General features: G+C 39.8%; 1 protein-coding gene across 2 annotated transcripts in view; it reads left to right on the top strand.

The window, feature by feature from the left end:
* Positions 1-21,229, top strand: part of LOC115217591 — a 140,622-nt gene that overhangs the window by 60,886 nt on the left and 58,507 nt on the right. The window contains exon 4 of one of the 2 annotated variants that reach the window (XM_029787342.2): positions 19,319-20,334. The exons of the other annotated variant lie outside the window; for it this stretch is intronic. Coding sequence (XP_029643202.2) covers positions 19,319-19,576 — 258 coding nt within the window. The 3' untranslated portion in view covers positions 19,577-20,334. Of the gene's footprint in view, positions 1-19,318; positions 20,335-21,229 lie in introns of those variants that run through there. 2 annotated transcript variants of the gene reach the window in all.

A 21,229-nucleotide genomic window follows, 5' to 3' on the forward strand; every position in this document is an offset into this window, starting at 1 on the left:
GATCATACCTGTGCAGTGTTCTCACTCGCACAATACATATAGTCCTCTTATATATACCCAGCTTTTCTCTCAACACGCTGTCATACATTCACACTGGCATTGCACATACAGCAAAGCATGCTAGCTTTATTTTTTTCAAGTTTTTGCATGCCTTCTATATTCACTTCCCATGTTTCACTACCATGTACACAAGCATCATTCATTCGCATCATGCAATCTGCATTTGACACAAACATCATATAATCTGCCTTTCACTCTTTACCAACAAAGGTAATAGCTCTCTGATCTTACCCAAGCCAGCTCTTTTTCTAGCAACTATGCTTTCAGATCATCCTCCTCTACTGTTATTTAGGTTACCTAAGTAACAGAAACTGTATACTACCTCTAAGGATCCTACTATTCAATTCAATTCAATTTTTATTGGCTCAAAAAGCAAAAGCAAGGCCATGTAGGGGGACAGGGAGTTATGTACAGAGATGGTGGTCATACAAAGAGTTCAGGCCATTTCTGGTCAAGAGAGACTTTGAACCGAGCGGTCGTCGGCATCTTCACTATCTCGTCCGGCAGCTTATTCCACAGATCCGCAACCCAGACGGACGGAGAAAGCCCCTCTCCTTCGATTGAGATGAAATTGTCGTAGATAGAGCTTTTCGGAGTGACTCCGCAGCCTACGCTCTGGAGCAGGAGTGAAGAACAGCTCTTTCGAGAGGTTACACTTTCCGCTTATGATGTTGTGAGCGAGAATGAGATCACCACGGCGTCGGCGTTTTTCGAGAGAATTCATTTGAGGAAATCTATTTCCCACGTGTTCTTAGAGTTTGTAGATCCTGCAGGTCTACCATAACAAAGACTACATTCTTGTTAACCTTTCTGTGATTCCACTGCACCTCTTATGTATCTATAGCTTGCAGTACGTACACGATATGAAATTTCTCTTTGTACCTACATCTTTTCCAAATATTGAGCAGATTAACCCTTTAGTGCTCAGATTAATCTGTCAAATGTAATGCTTATTTGTTCACATTATTTTGACTTATTCAGGTTCAAGAGGGGTGTCCACAATATTTACTTGTAACTCGGTAAACGTTTTACATACAGATTGTAAATTTTGTCAGTGGATGCTTATATACCAGTGGTTTATAGTTATATAATTTTAGTTGATCTTTCTGATTAAATTTGAATTTTTATGGGCTTGTAAATTTAATTAACAGGTGTAAAAGCAATAACATTATGGATAAACACTAAAATTGAAATTCTTAATGCATCTTACCTGTTTGATTTATTATTGAAACTAACACAGATGTCAAGCACCAACAATTTTGCCACTTTTCAAAATGAGGTACATTAATTTGAATTAATTAAAATACAGGTATAATCGGTACAAGATTTTTTCTTTCTCTATATTTCATTCAAACATTTTCATTGAAAATAAAGTAAAAAACTCTTTTACTAGTCAATATACCATTGGCTATGTACTCTTATACAATTTGATAAATACATTTATATAACAGAATGCATCTAATAAAAAGCTCATTAATAGGTGTGACAAAGATGAATACAGGTGTGCAACATATTGAAACTTAATATGTATTTCTCACTTTCACATATATATAAACGGCAAAATGTCTGTGTGTGTGTCCTTTATACAAATACACAATTTTTCAGTTAGAGGGCTTGCACTTTCTATGGTCATTCAAAACCGTCCAAGGGTGGTCATGCACATCTTTACATTTCCCCAGTCACCCAACAAAGCCATTAAAAAATCAATAGAAGTGACTTTTTTGTGAATTTTCTTTCCAAAACCCAATCAAAATGCCTGAAATTTGATACGCCAATTGAATGCCAGCTAGCTGTATGTGATTAGTCGGAGATTTGGACAGTACTCGCATGTATGTGAGCATGCCCGCAGCTGTATATGCATGCACTAGCACTATGACCAGGTGTTGCCAGGTCATAATGCTAGTTTGTAATAAAATGAAAGGAATATATAATAGTATTACTATCAAACAAAATATAATTATGCCATATTTCTATCATGAAACTGTCCAAAGCACCCTTTACACAAGAGCACTTTGTAAAATGAAAACATATATGAGGTCTTGACCTGATATCCTTTCACAGTTTTTTGAGGTTTTTTTTGCAGCGAACACAGTCTGCAAACTTTTTTCCTTCCATTTATTTTTTCCACTTTATAGAAGTCAATATTTTTTCTGTTGACACCCACCTCAGTTAATTTTGCCTTTCTCCTAGCTCTGTGTTTTCTGGGAGAAAAGCCCTAACATAACTGAGATGTGATGTCAACTCAAAATTTCAAATGGCCATAGTCATTTCATGGCAGAGGTAACTTGTGGTCTTTTACATAAACAATATTTGAATTAACCATAGTCGGACATAATTTTGGAGATATATGGATCACCATACCTTATATCAGGACTCCAGTAGTTCCACAGTTGAGGAAACTGCTTGATACCAAACATAATGTTTATAGTAAAAAGAAGCTTGCATTTCTGCTGTATCAGTTGTCTGCCATAGTGAATCAGGTCTTCCACAAATAGAAACTATGCATTGAGCATATTTATTTGTTTCCTCCATGATAGTTTCAAAAAATCTTTTCAGTAAAAATAAAAATAAATAGTCCAATGGTGGAGCATCAGGAGGTAAACTGTTGTAGATTAGTCTTTTCTATGAAATAGGGAATTGTGGTTGATGCAGTAATCTTGAACCATGTTGCCATGTAGCTAATACCTGAAAGAGGGGGCTTTGGAAAGCATGCTATTAAGTTATTACTTAGATGATATAAAATATATACATATATATTAAAGTTGACACTGGCTCACTGGATCTTGTCAAACCATCCAACCCATGCCAGCATGGAAAACAGACTTTAAATAATGATGATGATGTTGTTGATGATGCAGGACTGGCTGTGTGGTAAGTAACTTGCTAACCAACCACATGGTTCCAGGTTCAGTCCCACTGTGTGGCATCTTGGGCAAGTGTCTTCTACTATAGCCCCGGGCTGACCAATGCCTTGTGAGTGGATTTGGTAGACGGAAACTGAAAGAAGCCCGTCGTATATATGTATTTATATAAATATGCATTTGTGTGTCTGTTTGTCCCCTAGCATTGCTTGACAACCGATGCTGGTGTGTTTATGTCCCCGTTACTTAGCAGTTCGGCAAAAGAGACCGATAGAATAAGTACTGGGCTTACAAAAGAATAAGTCCCGGGGTCGAGTTGCTCGATTAAAGGCGGTGCTCCAGCATGGCCGCAGTCAAATGACTGAAACAAGTAAAAAAAGAGTATGTACATGTTTCATTCTCCTTGTCTTGACATTGTATCATAGCTGTAAACAAGTATCACTGTCAGACAAGTTATGTCATTTCATCATCATCACCATCATTGTTCAACGTCTGCTTTCCATGCTGGCATGGGTTGGACGATTTGACTGGGAACTGGCGAACCAGATGGCTGCACCAGGCTCCAATCTGATCTGGCAGAGTTTCTGCAACTGGATGCCCTTCCTAACGCCAACCACTCCGAGAGTGTAGTGGGTGCACAAGGGCCAGTCAGGCAGTACTGGCAATGGCCACGCTCAAATGGTGCTTTTTATGTGCCGCTTGCACAGGAGCCAGTCCAGCGGCACTGGCAACGAGCTTGCTCAAATGTTTTTTCACATGCCACCAGCACAAGTGCCAGTAAGGTGACACAGGTAACGATCATGTTCAAATGGTGTCTTTTACGTGCCACCAGCACGGAGGCCAGCTTGTTGCTCTGGCAACGATCACGCTTGGATGGTACTCTTAGAGCTCCATTAGCACAGATCCCAGTCATCGAATTTGATTTCGATTTCGATTTCACTTGCCTCAACAGGTCTTCGCAAACAGAGTTTAGTGCCCAATGAAGGAAAGGTACGCATAAATGGGCTGGTTACACCCCTGTCATTTGTTTCCAATAATTTACACAAACATGTCTGACAATTAGGAAATGCTACCTTGCTTGAAAACAGATGAGTGTTGTCAGGATGGGTATCCAGCCGTAGAAAATCTGCCTCAGTAAATTCTGTCTGACTCATGCAAGCCATGGAAAAGAGGGCATTAAAAACTGATGGTGATACAAACACACACACAGACACACACACACACACAGACACACACACACACCACACACACACACACACACACACACACACACACACAGACATTTGCTGCCAGTTATGCAAACCACAGTATTTGAAGGTCAACTGATTTTATATTTTGACAAGACTAATAGTCAAAATATAAATAAAATTACTGCTACAACAACAAAAAAATAGCAACAAAAAACGTAGTAGTAGTAGTAGTAGTAGTAGTAGTAGTAGTAGGAGTAGCAGCAGTAGTAGTAGTAGTTCTTTCTATTAAGGTACAGTACGGTGGCCTGAAATTCAGGGGCAGGAGAAAGTCAGTTACATCGACCCCAGTGCATAACTGGTATTTATTTCATTGACCCTGAAAGGATGGAAAGCAAAGTCAGCCTCAACAGATTTTGAACTCAGAATGTAAAGGTGGACACAATGCTGCTAAGCATTTTGTCCTGCATGCCAGTGATTATGTCATTAATAATAATTCTTTAAGGCGCGTGGCTCAGTGGTTAGAGCATCGAGCTTACGATCGTGAGGTTGTGAGCTCGAATCCTGGACCGGGCTGCGTGTTGTGTTCTTGAGCAAGACACTTTATTTCACGTTGCTCCAGTTCACTCAGCTGCAGAAATGAGTTGCGACGTCACAGGTGCCAAGCTGTATCGGCCCCTTTGCCTTTCCCTTGGACAACATCGGTGACGTGGAGAGGGGAGACCGGTATGCATGGGCGACTGCTGGTCTTCCATAAAACAACCTTGCCCAAACTTGTGCCTCAGAGGGTAACTCTCTAGGTGCAAACCCATGGTCAGTGTCTGACCGAAGGGGCTCAAAAAAAAAAAAAGTAATAATAATGATAATAATAATGGTTTCATAGAGCCAGCAGTTTTTGAGTGGACTGGTCAGTCAATTACATCAATCTCAGTTATTCAGTGATACTTATTTCATCAATCCTGAGAGGATGAAAGGCAAATTCAGTTTCGGTGAAATCTGAGCTCAGAACACAAGTCTGACGAAATGCACTAAGCATTTTGTCAGGCCTGAAGACAATGTCCCGAAGAAAACAACGTGTGCTTGTTCAGCTTTTGCCAAACATCCTGCATAAATGATTTATTCTTTTACTTGTTTCAGTCATTTGACTGTGGCCACGCTGGAGCACCGCCTTTAGTCAAGCAAATCAACCCCAGGACTTATTCTTTGTAAGTCTAGTACTTATCGGTCTCTTTTGCTGAACCACTAAGTTACTGGGACGTAAACAAACCACCATTGGTTGATGTTGGGGGGACAAACACAGACACACAAACATATACACACACATACATACACATATATATACATATATACGATGGGCTTCTTTCAGTTTTCATCTACCAAATCCACTCACAAGGCTTTGGTTAGCCTGAGGCTATAGTAGAAGACACTTGCCCAAGGTGCCACGCAGTGGGACTGAACCCAGAACCATGTGGTTGGCAAGCAAGCTACTTACCACACAGCCACTCCTACGCCTATGTTTTTAGATTTGTTTATAGGTATGAAACACTCGTGTTGCACATTAGCTCACTCTCCATCAAATCCACATTGTCTGAACAGGTGCACAGTGTGCCACATGTCACGTCCTGTTGCTGGATGCCTGTATCCCTGGAGATTACATCAGGGTAGGAGAATGTGCGCCCTCGCCATGATGGACCGTGAAGTCTGGCGTAGCATGGTAAGTTCCATTGTCTCGACCACGGTCGAACAATGATGATGATGACATGTCAGGTGTCAAAGTGATCACAGAACAGTGTGAGATGAACTATTTTGCTCAAGAACACTATGTACCACCCAGTCTAAGAATTAAAATCCTGATCACTATATCATAAGTGCAACACCCTAACCACTAGGTCATGAATCCTCAGTAGTAGTAGTAGTAGTAGTAATTATTATTATTATTATTATTCTTTCTACTAAAGGCACAAGGCCTGAAATTTGGTGGGAGGGAACTGGTCAATTACATCCACCTCAGTGTTTCATTGGTACTTTATTTATCAACCCCTAAAGGATGAAAGGTCAAGTCAACCTCAGTGGAATAATAATAATAATAATAATAATAATAATAATAATAATCATCGTCATCGCTTAACATCCACTTTCGATGCTGACAAGGGTTGGATGGTTTGACTGAGGACTGGCGAGGCAGAAGGCTGCACCAGGCTCCAATCTGACCTGTAGCATGGCAGTTCGTACACATGCGTCATAAAGTCTACTCTTTACTCTGAGCAAGAGAGTCCTTTGTCACCAGCAGAGGTAGGAGCACTCTGAACTTTGCCCAAGGCATGACATTTTGGGGGAGAGAGCTAGTTGATTATATTGACCCCAGTGTGTAACTGGTACTTATTCCATCAACCCCAAAAGGATGAATGCATGAATTTGGAGTATGAAAAGTGTAATGGTTGTACCTAATGATTAGTGCACTGGGAACTGTAAGAAAAGATATAGACAATTGGTTGAAGGGGATTAGAATAGAATGTCCTGTTGAGCTTCTGCAGAAAGTTTGCCTCCTAAGGATAGGCAAGACTATCAGGAGGGTTCTAAGGTTACAGATAGTAACCCACTACCCACATAAATCCTGCCAAGAATAAGATCAAACCTGAGTGAAATCAAAGGTAATATTAATAATGCTTTCAGATTTGGCACAAGGCCAGCAATTCAATTACATCAACCCCAGTGCTCAACTGGTGCTTATTTCAGGGTTGATAAAACCCTGAAAGGATGAAAGGCAAAGTTGACCCCGGTGGAAACTTGAACTCAGAATGTGAAGATAGACAAAATACCTATTTCTGCATTTTCAAAAATATCCTTCATCACTTTATTTTCACTGACTGACCCTTTTACTGCCACTTTTCTTTGGTACACCCTCTCATCTTGCCAATAGCAGATCTCCCCACGTATGCTTGTTTTACTATTTCCTTATTTCTTTATTGCTCACAAGGGGCTAAACACAGAGGGGACAAACAAGGACAGACAAACGGATTAAATCAATTATATCAACCCCAGTGCATAACTGGTACTTGTTTAATCGACCCCAAAAGGATGAAAGGCTGAGTCGACCTCGGCAGAATTTGAACTCAGAACGTAGCAGTAGACAAAATACCGCTAAGCATTTCACCCAGCATGCTAATGATTCTGCCAGCTTGCCACCTTAATAATAATTCCTATGGTTAGGGGTCAGACTGAAATTTCCAATAACCAGCACAAGACCGCAAATACACTGAGGCAAAGGACAAACAAGAGTTCTTATGTACTTTTATATTTTTATTTATGTATTCTATATCACCAGTGGAGGCGCAATGGCCCAGTGGTTAGGGCAGCGGACTCGCGGTCGTAGGATCGTGGTTTCGATTCCCAGACCGGGCGTTGTGAGTGTTTATTGAGCGAAAACACCTAAAGCTCCACTAGGCTCCGGCAGGGGATGGTGGTGATCCCTGCTGTACTCTTTCACCACAACTTTCTCTCACTCTTACTTCCTGTTTCTGTTGTACCTGTATTTCAAGGGGCCGGCCTTGTCACTCTCTGTGTCACGCTGAATATCCCCGAGAACTACGTTAAGGGTACACGTGTCTGTGGAGTGCTCAGCCACTTACACGTTAATTTCACGAGCAGGCTGTTCCGTTGATTCGGATCAACCGGAACCCTCGTCGTCGTAACCGACGGAGTGCTTCCATCCCTATATCACCAGCATGTGAACTATACCATCATTAGTTACACACATCATCGTTAGTTTCCCATGGGCCAGTCACTTGTTCTCTGAATTTTTAACAGGGAGAATGACAAACGCATGTCTAACTCAACACAAAACAAATACAGTATGGAATGCCATTTGTAAACACCATTTGTTTTACATTATTTACATCATTTACATTCGACAGATATTTGTCCTCGTCTTGTCCTCATCATAACAACAAACACGATGAGGACAAATATCTGTTGAATGTAAATCTATACATATAAAGCTGAAGTTGTCTGTGTGTGTGGCAGGTTTGGTAACCTTCAACTAACACTAACTCCTCCGAGACCCTGCGGCACAAGTTGACCAAAATTGAGAGTATGATAGAAGAAGGCTTGCTCTTCATTCCGTAGAAGAAAAAATTCAAATCAGACCATGTTAAGACCAAAAATTATTTACATCAAAAAGGTGCTTTTTTTCTATGAAAATCCCTGTTTTTTACGATTTTTGACTGCTGTCTCGCCATTTTTCAGTGTATTTCAACCAGAAAAATGTTCGCTTAAAGAGAATAACAAGCTACATAATGCAAAATTTTTACTTTTCAAAAAAGATTGAAACTATGTCAGAACTTTGTTAACTCGACATCAAAGTCTGCCGTTTTAAGCGCGACTAAAAAACAAACCCGAGCATCACCGGGCTATACTGCTAGTAATGTAAATAATGTACATAATTCCTCATCTCTTAAATATAGAACTGTACCATTTGTTTTCTTGACAATGACAGGTATGGTTGTTTCACTTGTGTCACACTACAGGGACAAACTGATTACATTGACCCCAGTGTTTGACTGGTACTTATTTTATCTTTACATTCAGTGTTCAAATCTTACCATAATCGACTTTGCTTTTCATTTGTCCAGGTCAATAAAATAAAATACCATTTAAATCATCTATTTCTTTACTACCCACAAGGGGCTAAACACAGAGAGGATAAACAAGGACAGACAAATGGATTAAGTTGATTATATCGACCCCAGTGCTTAACTGCTATTTAATTTATCGACCCCGAAAGGATGAAAGGCAAAGTCGACTTCGGCAGAATTTGAACTCAGAACGTAACAGCAGACGAAATACGGCTATGCATTTCGCCCGGCGTGCTAACGATTCTGCCAGCTCGCCGCCTTTTTCTTAAATACCATTTAAATCATCATCATAATTATCATTGCCTGAAATCCTCCTTCCATGCAGGCATGGATTGGATGGTTTGATAAGAGCTGGCCAGGTAGGAGCCTGCACCAGACTTCTGTGTCTGTTTTTGCAGGGTTTTTTACAGCTGGATGCCCTTCCTAACACCAAACAGTCCACAGAGTGGACTGAGTGTTTTTTACATGGCACAAGCACTGGTTAGGTCAATTCGATGCCCTTCCAAACACCAACCTGCAATCATTCAGTACTAGTTACAAGCTGTCACTTATAAACCCACGTGGGTTTATTTACATTTCTGAAAAAAAAAACCCTTCCCCCCACCCCTAACCCTAATCCTAACCCTCATTATATAAAAAAAAAAAGTTACAGAAAGTGACGATCTTCTTCGTCAAATGTAAACGGTACTCGTATCAAAAGAATGCCACACCAACCATTTTACAGTGTTGACTGAATGCTTTCTAAGTGGCACCTGCACTAACAGGGTCACCAAATAACATGCAAGACCAAAATCATTTGAAAGGGGTAGGGGTATTGGAGAAGGTGAACTTGTATCAGATGATGAAATGTTATTGTGAGACAGAGAGACAGAAACAAGCATCTTGTTGCAGGGTAGGTACATGGTTAGCTGACCAGAGAAAGAGAGAGAGAGAGAGTTGTTATTACTAGTGCATGACATTGTGTTTTATAGCCAGAATATGCAATGCTTTGTTTCATAAAAATATAGATATATATGCAAGAATGAATTAAGCAAAATCAGGTAAAAACAATATTGAATTTAATAGATTAAAATACATATTAGTTTCTATTTCTTTATATTTCTATATACAACATTTATTCATAGCAAACCACAGACAGGAAATTTTGACAAACAATGTCTGCATATGCAATCTTCCTTGTGAGATAAATGAATATATATATATATGTGTGTGTGTGTGTGTGTGTGTATATATATATATATATAGATAGATAGATAGATAGATAGATAGATAGATAGATAGATAGATAGATAGATAGATATGCATGGATGGACGGATTGATAAGTGGAAAGACAGACAAACAAACACACACACACATGACATTTCCTATTGTAAAGAAGCTTATTGAAATTTTCCTGAGCAAACTGGATATTTCTAAGTTTTCTTAAGATAAATTTAAATTCATCATTTTCTTTCCCTTTTGTAATAAACCTTTTTTTTTTTTTTTTTTTTGAAAAGAAGTTTGTTTATTTTTGAATGTAGTAGTAGCTTAAAGATCATGTTATGAAGTATGTGTGTTTATCTGTGTACATACATTCATATGCATATACATACACACATACATACTCTTTTTACTCTTTTAATTGTTTCAGTCATTTGACTGCGACCATGCTGGAGCACCGCCTTTAGTCGAGCAAATCGACCCCAGGACTTATTCTTTGTAAGCCTAGTACTTATTCTATCGATCTCTTTTGCCGAACTGCTAAGTTACGGGGACGTAAACACACCAGCGTCAGTTGTCAAGCGATGTTGTAGGGGACAAACACAGACACACAAACACACACACACGCATATATATGTATATATATATATACATATATATACATATATATATATACGACAGGCTTCTTTCAGTTTCTGTCTACCAAATCCACTCACAAAGCTTTGGTGGACCGAGGCTATAGTAGGAGACACTCACCCAAGCTGCCACATAGTGGGACTGAATCCAGAACCATGTGGTTGGTAAGGAAGCTACATTATTTCATCAAATTTGCCATGACGGCATTACAAAGAGGGGACGAACAAAGACAAACAAACATAAAAAGGTGAAGTAGCTGCTAATCGATTAAAAAACAGTTTTGGATGATAGGGGAATCATGAAACAATATATATATAGTTTAAAAATCTTTTTAAATTTTACGTTCATTGCAATTCACAATGTATTCCCTAAAGGCATCCGGCCACCTGGGTAGAACCTTTACTTTTCATCTTGAATGCACTTACTTGGTGCCAATCGCACCCAACTTACTTTCCACAGGTTTCCATCTTTTAACAAATATACCCGTGACAGACACTTACCACACAGCCAATCCTGCACCATACATACATGCATACATACATACACACACACATACATACATGTTGACTGGATGCTTTCTAAGTGGCACCTGCACTGACAGGGTCACCAAATAACGTGCAAGACCAAAATCATTTGAAAGGGGTAGGGGTATTGGAGGAGGTGAACTTGTATCAGATGATGACACACACTAGTCAGATGGTTAATACTTTCATCACTTTTTCTACAGATTCAGCATTTACTCTCTGGCTTAGTTTTATCCATCTTTGCTCTATCAAATTAGTTCTAATGGCTTTCTCCTGACTAGCTATAATCAGAGATTCAATTTCTTGTTTCAATTTTCCATCTGTTAGCCATAGCCAGCATTTTTTTTTTTTCCAAAATCTTTTATTCATTGCATGAATCGGCCATGTTATTCCTTCTCTTTCCAACTATCTGTCTTGTTATTTTTCTGAAGTAGGCTGAAATTTGAAGGAGATTTGCCTGCTGATGCTAACATGTCGAGTAACTCTGTATCTTATTATTTGGCTCACTTCTTCGATTGGAATGAGATGATTAAGTACAGCTGTTTGGACACTTAACAATTTTGGCACGGCTGACTGGACATTCAACCTGGCATGGATGGGGCAATCACAGACACACACACACACATACATTCATGAATGTACGTGCATGCAGGAATATACATATAAACACAGTGTAGCTGAGAGAGAAAGAGGGAATGAGCGAGGGACAGAGACCTTACAATTGACTTATGATTACTTTGGTTTATTTCTTCAATGTTTTCCATTTGCTCAGTTCCTTCATTCATGACTGTAGATAGAGCAAGGGTATTGGTACTTGGAGGGAAAGTAGAGTGAAGAATTCCATTCCTTTATTGATTCAGTACTTCATTAGCTCATTCTCTGGTAACCTACTTCTTCATTGACTTATTCATTTGTCTATTCTCTCCTTCATTGACTCATTCCTTCAACTCGCTCCATTGACCCACTCCATTCTTTCAATAACTCATGCCTTCATTGCCTCACTTCTTCGTCAACTCACTCCATTAACTCATTCCTTCATCAATTCACTCCTTCATTGACTCATTCCTTCATCAACTCACTCCTTCAGCAACTCTCTCCATTGACTCACTTCTTCATCAACCCACTCCATTCCTTCATTGCCTCACTTCTTCATCAATTCAATCCATTGATTCATTCCTTCATCAGTTCACTCCTTCATTAAGTCATACTTTCATCAACTCACTCCTTCATCAACTTACTCTTTCAACATCTTGCTCATTCCTTCATCAACTCGCTCCATTGACTCACTTCTTCATTGACCCACTCCACTCCTTCAACAACTCATTCCTTCATTGTCTCACTCCTTCATCATCTCGCTCCATTGACTCACTTCTTCGTCAACTCCATTAATTCATTCCTTCATCAATTCACTCCTTCATTAAGTCATACTTTCATCAACTCACTCCTTCATCAACTTGCTCCATTAATTTACTCCTTCGTCAACTCACTCCATTAACTCACCTCTTCACCAACTAACTTTTTCATTAATGCATTCCTTCATTGACTCGCTCTTTCATTGACTCCTTCCCTTATTGACTCACTCTTCACTGACTTATTCATTTATTGATTCCCTCAGTCATTAACTCATTCCATTCACTCACTGTTTTCATTCACTTGGCTCCTTCATTGATTCATAAACCTCAGATAGATCAAAGCTATCAGTACTTACTCAGAAGGAAAAACAATTCCAAAATTATTCACTTCATGGTATGAAGATGGTACTTATATAATTTTTTTTTGTCTGTATGTATTATATTTTTTACTTTATTTTTTCTTGTGTTTATATGTATTCTGTATTTTTCTTTTTTGCATCTTGTATATGTTGTTTTTATATGTTTATATGTTACCTTATATTTTATTATGCATTTTGTTTTCAAAATTTGTAAATGAAAACTGTGTGGAAAAAACTCCCCCCCTTCATTTGGTTGAGCATTCAGCAGAATACCTTGTGATGTTTGGTGGCATCCACTTATATATATAAACAGGTGGTGGACCTCTTAAATCCCATTCTAATCAATTTTGCCTTTCCTCTGCATCCTTGGGCAGTTAATAAAGTAAGAGTAACAAGTAAAATACTTGGGTCAAATATAATTTAATAATTTTTTTTATCTCTTCCCAACTCCTTCCTGGCCACTCCTACCCTCTCTTCTATAATCTGTATAGCTATATAAAGGCGGCAAGCTGGCAGAAGCTTTAGCATGTCAGATAAAATGTTGTTCACCTGTATGTTCTGAGTTCAAATTCCGCCAAGGTCCACTTTGCCTTTCATCCTTTCCAGTCTGATAAAGGACCGAGATACCTGGTCATACTCAAGAAAACCTATACCCTGCAGCTGAAGTGTTAAGACCAATCCTGCTGGTGGCATAAGCACTTGTGATTGTGTCACATAAAAGTGCTCATGCAGTGCCACGTAAAAGCACCCATGTAGTGCCATGTAAAAGTGCTCATGCAGTCCCACACAAAATCGCCCATGCAGTGCCATGTAAAAGTGCCCATGCAGTGCCATGTAAAAGTGCTCATGCAGTGCCACATAAAAGCATCCATGCAAAGCCATGTAAAATCGCCCATACAGTGCCATGTAAAAGTGATCATGCAGTGCCATGTAAAATCGCTCACTCAGTGCAATGTAAAAGCACCCATGTGGTGCCATGTAAAAGTGCTCATGCAGTGCCACGTAAAATCGCTCATGCTGTTCCATGTAAAATCGCCCATGTGGTGCCATGTAAAAGTGCTCATGCAGTGCCGCGTAAAATCGCCCATGTGGTGCCATGTAAAAGTGCTCATGCGATGCCATGTAAAATTGCCCATGCAGTGCCTGTTTGGTGTGCCATGTAAAAGCACCCATGCAGTGCCATGTAAAAGAGCTCATGCAGTGCCATATAAAAGTGGCTATGTAGTGCCATGTAAAAGTGCCCATGTGACACCACTTAAAAGCGCCCATGTGGTACCATATGAAAGTGCCTCTGTGGGTCACATTGGAGCCATGTAAAAGCTCCCATACAGTGTCACATAAAAGTGCCCACGCGATGTCACATAAAAATGCCTGTGCGGTGCCACATAAAAGCACCCAGAACACTCTGTAAAGTGGTTGGCATTAGAAAGGGCATCAGCTGTAGAAACCATGCCAAATCTGACTGGAGTTCAGTGCAGCTCCCTGACTTGCCAGCTCTGGTCAAGCCATCCAACCCATACCAGCATGGTCAATGGACATTAAATGATGATGATGATTATGATGATAACGATCATGAACACTGGGACCACTGTCATTGACCTGCTTCTTCTGCCGAAATTGTGCCTTGTGCCAAAATTTGAGACCGATGTCTATCTATTCTGTTTTAGCTCCATGTCTCATATATTAACCCCCACCCCCTACATCTAGCATAAAGCTACCTCCCTCTCTGTTGTAGTGACACTCAGGACATCTTAGTCTTGCAAACTGCTGCATGGCAACTTCACTAGTGCTGGTGCCAGGGAAAAAAAGCATCCAGTACACACTGTAAGGTGGTTGGGTTAGGAAAGGCATCCAGTTGTAGAAGCCATATCAAGGCTGACAAGGTTGCATGATGCAGTTTTCCAACCTGTCAGATCTTGTCAAAAGGCAGTGAGCTGGCAGAATCGTTAGCACGCCAGTGAAATGCTTAGTGGTATTTTGCCTGCCGTTACATTCTGAGTTCAAATTCCGCCTAGGTTGATTTTGCCTTTCCTCCTTTCGGGGTCGATAAATTAAGTACCAGTTACACACTGAGGTCGATGTAATCGACTTAATCCCTGTCTGTCTTTGTTTGTCCCCTCTATGTTTAGCCCCTTGTGGGCAATAAAGAAATAAGATCTTGTCAAAATATCTGACCCATGCTAACATCGAACATGGATGTTAAACAATGATGATGAAGATGATTTTTCTAATCTCTTAGTGGCTTCAGCAACTTCTGTACAGGGTTTCTGATGTGAATTGTATCAATTCCAATTCTGTAGCTCTCTATTTCAACATGTCCATCAAAAGTTGAAAGGCAAAATTCACACTTAGTATAAAGGAACATAACAATAATGTATTTTTGCCTAATGGCCAACCAATTCCACCCTCAAGTATACAGTGTGTGTGTGTGTGTGTATACTTTTTTTATTAAAGCTGCAGAAACATCACAAAATTACTCCGAGTTTCACATTTTTGTTCATCAGACAGTTCTGATCAAGACTGGAATAAAATTGGTACATGTAATATATGATTTGATATAATCTAATTTGATGAATAAGCATTTGAATTTGATTGGGTTATGTCTGGGGAGGGTCATTTTCTTTTTGTGCCTTATAATTTAACACACTCACCAGTAAAATTTCCACTCATTTCTTATTTTTATTTTCCGAAAATTTTCATTGTGTCTTGCAACCTTTTCAATAGTCTTTATCATGATGGCAAATACTACTGAAAAGGTTGCAAGACTCAATGAAAATTTTCGGAAAATAAAAATAAGAAATAAGTGGAAATTTTACTTGTGAGTGTGTTAAATTATGACAAAGATCAAGGTGTACCGGGCTGTTGTTCTCACAACACTGCTTTATGGCTGTGAGTCCTGGACGGTCTACCAGCGTCATGCCAGGAAGCTGAACCACTTTCATACAATATGCCTCAGAAAACTTCTTGGCATAAAGTGGCAGGACAGGATCCCCGACACCGAGGTACTAATCCGTGCTAACCTGCCCAGTCTTGATGCAGTCTCAGCTTCACTGGGCAGGGCACATAGCTCGCATATCAGACGATTGATTACCAAGAAGATTGTGTTGGTGGCACATAAAAAACACCATCCGAGCGTGGCCGTTTGCCAGCCTCGTCTGGCACCTGTGTCGGTGGCACATAAAAAACACCATCCGAGCGTGGCCATTCGCCAGCCTCGTCTGGCACCTGTGTCGGTGGCACATAAAAAGCACCCACTACACTCACGGAGTGCTTGGCGTTAGGAAGGGCATCCAGCTGTAGAAACACTGCCAGATCTGACTGGCCTGGTGCAGCCTTCGGGCTTCCCAGACCCCAGTTGAACCGTCCAACCCATGCTAGCATGGAAAGCGGACGTTAAACGATGATGGTGATGATGATGATAATTGCTCTTTAGCGAGCTACAAAAGGGAAAGCACTCACAAGGCGGCCACAAGAAGCACTTTAAAGACACGCTGAAAGCCTTCAACATCGACCATGACACTTGGGAGCAGTCTGCTCTAGAAAGAGAAGGGTAGCGATCAGCTGTCCACAAGGGTGCCAACACATGCGAGACCAATAGGATCGCTGCTGCAGAAGACCGAAGACAAGCCAGGAAGAACAGAGCTAACAACCCTGTAGCAGGCGCTACCATTCCCTGTCCACACTGTCAAAGACTTTTTCGGGCGCAGATTGGCCTCACTAGCCATCTGCAGACTCACAAAACAGGCCAACCCCCACCCCAGGATGACTAGATGGTCTTCGTTGCATCGACAGACAAACTACATTCAGTAGTCTTGATTGGGTTTCTCATTTTCAAAATATAAACGGTGTTATATTTTCTAATGGTTGGGCAGGTTGGGGGTGTATAAATTGAACAGTAAAATATAAATATATTATATTATATTATATATCAACAAAAAAAACCTTGAGTGAAGAAGGGGGTAATGCATGTTCAATTTATACACCTCCAACCCACCCAACTGTTAGCAAATACAACACTGTTTAGGTTTTGAAAATAAGTTATCCAATGAAATCCAAATGCTTATTCACCAAATTGGATTATACCAAATCAATTATCACATATATCATTGCAATTTTATTCCCACCTTGATTAGAACTGTCTAAGAAACAGAAACGTAAAACTCTGAGTAACAGTTTTATGATGTTTTTGCAGCTTTAGTATAAAAGCATATTACTCTACCTTTGGTATTTGAGTACTATTTTTTCCACCTTGTTTTGCATTTATGTGCTTACTCGCATGTGTGTATGAATATGTATATATATGTATGCATGTGTGTGTGTGTGTGTGTGTATGTATATATGTATATATATATATATATATATATATATATATATATATATATATATATATTCAAAGTACAATGAACGTAAACAAACAAATGAAGTTTGCTATAGAAGCGTTGAGATGTCTTAGAAAGTTAAAGAAGTGATTTTAAATTCTCAAACGCAGGATAATGCTAACAATATAGCCTGGACAGGATAAGCTACCCATATTTTGCATAAAAAAGTGTTGGCGGCCAGCTATGAGACTCGAACTCACACCTCCATGATTACGTGTTGCAGTGCTCTGAACCAATTAAGCTAAACTGCCCACACCACAAATTCTTCCGTAAATTTAAGATATATAGAAATCTCACTTTATGAGACACTATCATTTGTTAAATTCAAATTACGATGAATGTAAACAAACAAACGAAGCTTGCTTTAGAAGTGCTGAGATGTCTTAGAAAGTTAAAGAAGTGATTTTAAATTCTCAAATGCAGGACAATGCTATATACACGCGCTCATACACACTCATACACATACACGCACATCTAGCTAAATATTTACATATTTATAACCTTAGAGGTGCCACAAAAATTTCTATTTACCAAATTTCATTTGTCTGGATTTGGTCAACTCATGTGCCCAAGGTGCCATGCAGTGATACCTTTGGCAACCCATTCTTTGCATCCTCTCCACCCTATTGATATGATCCAGAGACAAACTGAGGCAAGAAATCCAGTATCAAAATAGGTGACAGACTCAGAGATGTGAGTGTGCCACCATGATGTCATGTGTAAGCAGAAGATTCCCCAAAATGTCCAGTGCCATACCTGGCATATCTGGTTTTATATCAGAGTGACCTCCAATGGACATGCTTTAACAAAAGCTGAAGTGTCATTCAAACCCTTTTATTCTTTTACTTGTTTCTGTCATCTGACTGTAGCCATGCTGGAGCACCACCTTAAAGGCTTTTCTAGTTGAAGAAATCGACCCCAGGACTTATTCTTTGTAAGCCTAGTACTTATTCTATCGGTCTCTCTTGCCAAACCGCTAAGGTATGGGGACATAAACACACCAGCATTAGTTGTCAAACGATGGCGGGTGGGATGAAAACAGACATACACACAAGCACACACACACACATATGGAGCACTCCATCAGTTACAACGAGGGTCCCAGCTAATATGATCAACAGAATAGAATAGCTTGCTCGTGAAATTAACGTGCAAGGGGCTGAGCAATCCACAGACACGTGTACCCTTAACATAGTTCCTAGGGAGATTCAGCATGACACAGAGTGTGACAAAGCTGGCCCTTTGAAATTAAGGTACAACTCATTTTTGCCAGCTGAGTGGACTGGAGCAACGTGAAATAAAGTGTCTTGCTCAAGGACACAGTGCTTCACCGGGAATTGAACTCACAACCTTACAATCATGAGTCAAATGCCCTAACCACTAAGCCATGTGCCTTCACACACACATATATATAACTCCAAGAAAGTTAGGGGTTGTGGAGTCCAACCCACTAAGGGATAATATCTATCCAATATACTGTAGGTATAATGCCCAATTATTAATACACAAGTGTATTTTATTGCATTGCAATTAACTTACCTAGTGTATTAAATGGGTGAAGGTAAAGAGATATTTTACCATTAATTTATATTGCAAATAAGAGAAAATGGAGAAGCACAATAGTTGGTTCATCAACTTTAGGACATTAAATATGTTAACTTATTTATTTATTAAAATGATAAATATAATAACATACATATATATAGTATATTATTCTATAATATGCTATATGTATGTATGTTATAATTATCATTTATATATATATATCCAGGCTTCTTTCAGTTTCCATCTACCAAATCCACTCACAAGGCTTTGGTTGGCCCGAAGCTATAGTAGAAAACACTTGCCCAAGGTGCCACACAATGGGACTGAACCTGGAACCATGTAGTTGGGAAGCAAACTTCTAACCACACAGCCACGCATGTATACATACATTTATGTATACACATATATGAATGTGTTTGTATATTTATATTTATTTTTACGCCTTTATTGTATTTTGTTTATTTTTATGCTTTCCATTTAAGTTTTTATTTCTGTTATTTATGTTTTTTTGTTTATTATATTTATTTGCTTTCATTTTCTTTTTTCCTCCTGTTTTTTTCTTTTTCTTTTTTTTTCTCAGCCTCATATTGTGTCCATGTCCAAATCATCGTCACCCTCACCGGCTCGTTACTCGCTAACCGCAAATAATTATTACGGTAATAATTATCACGAAGATAGCGACGACGATGGTGGTGGTGGTGTTGGTGTTGGCGGTAGTATTATCGGTGTCAATGGTGGTGGTGGTCGTGGCAATAGTGGCGTCGGTGTTTGCAATGATGATGATGTTGATAATGATGACAAGGATTACTTGCATATGAAAATATATCCTGTGTTTTAAAAGCGCCTCTCCCCCACCCCCCGGAAGAATTACAGAAAAAAAAACAATTTAAAAACAAAAGGAAAAAACCATAAAATACATAGAATCAAGCATGAGGACGAGAAGACTGTCAATGATGATGATGATGATTCTGGTGATGATGATGATGATGATGATGATGATTATGATGGTTACTGTTGCAGTGGTGAGGACTATTTACTTATGAGGTTGTACCCTGGATTGTCAGAGCCAGAAATAGATTTGGTGGGTGAGATTCAATAAAGGTGGTGGTGGTGATGATGATGATGATGATGATTATTGTGGTGGTGGTGGTGGTGGTGATGATGATGATGATGATTATTATGGTGGTGGTGGTGGTAGTGGATGGATGCTGGTGTGAAATGTAATTGTCTATGCAGAGAATGATGATGATGATGATGATGATAGTTATTGTGCTGATTGTGGTGGTGGTGGTAGTGATGGTGGTGGTTGTGGTGGTGGTGGTGGTGGTGGTGATGGTGGTGGTGGTGGTTGTGGTGGTGGTGGTGGTGTTGGATGGATGCTGGTGTGAAATGTAATTGTTTATGCAGAGAATGATGATGATGATGATGACGATGACGATGACGACAGTGACTGATAATAATCTAAATGTATTCTTCACAGAAATGTAAGTATGAAAATACCACAGAAGCCAACCCCAAGAAACACACACATACACACACACACACACACACACACACACACACAAATACACACACACACACACACAAATAAAATGCGTTAAATGATGAGAGTAACACTGCATTAGCAGCAGTGGTCAATTAGGGACAGTTATGCTTGTCAGTCCCCTTTGGTCAGTTATGGCCAAACACACTAAGTTAGTGGTTCTGGACCAGGGTCCGTATAACCCTTAGGGGTCCATGAAACATTTATGTACAATAAATTGCTTGTTCTTCTACAATACACTTTACCTTTTACTTTTTTACCTGTTTCGGTCATTTGACTGCGGCCATGCTAGAGCACTGCCTTTTAGTCGAGCAAATCGCCCCCCGGACTTATTCTTTGTAAGCCTAGTACTTATTCTATCAGTCACTTTTCCAGAACTGCTAGGTTACGGGGATGTAAGCACACCAGCATCGGTTGTCAAGCAAAGTTGGGTGGGGGGGGACAAACACTGACGCACAAACATATACATACACACATACATATATAAATATATATATATACGACGGGCTTCTTTCAGTTTCCGTCTACTAGATCCACTCACAAGGCTTTGGTCAGCCCGAGGCTATAGTAGAAGACACCTGCCCAAGATGCCACGCAGTGGGACTGAACCCGGAGCCATGTGGTTGGTAAGCCAGCTACTTACCACATAGCCACTCCTACGCCTCACACAAGGCTTTGGTCAGCCCGAGGCAATAGTAGAAGACACCTGCCCAAGATGCCACGCAGTGGGACTGAACCCGGAGCCATGTGGTTGGTAAGCAAGCTACTTACCACATAGCCACTCCTACGCCTCAAAATATTTTAAGAGTTTTTTTTAATACAATTCCTAATAATATTTAAGTGTAGGAGTATTGTAAGCCTTTTTTAAAATACTGAATGGCTATGAGGGTCCACCTGATTGAAATAGGAATCAGAAGGGTCCACAGATATAAAAATGGCTGAGAAATA

Source organism: Octopus sinensis, linkage group LG11 (genome assembly GCF_006345805.1).
Source record: "Octopus sinensis linkage group LG11, ASM634580v1, whole genome shotgun sequence".
In the NCBI taxonomy this organism is placed as follows: domain Eukaryota; kingdom Metazoa; phylum Mollusca; class Cephalopoda; order Octopoda; family Octopodidae; genus Octopus; species Octopus sinensis.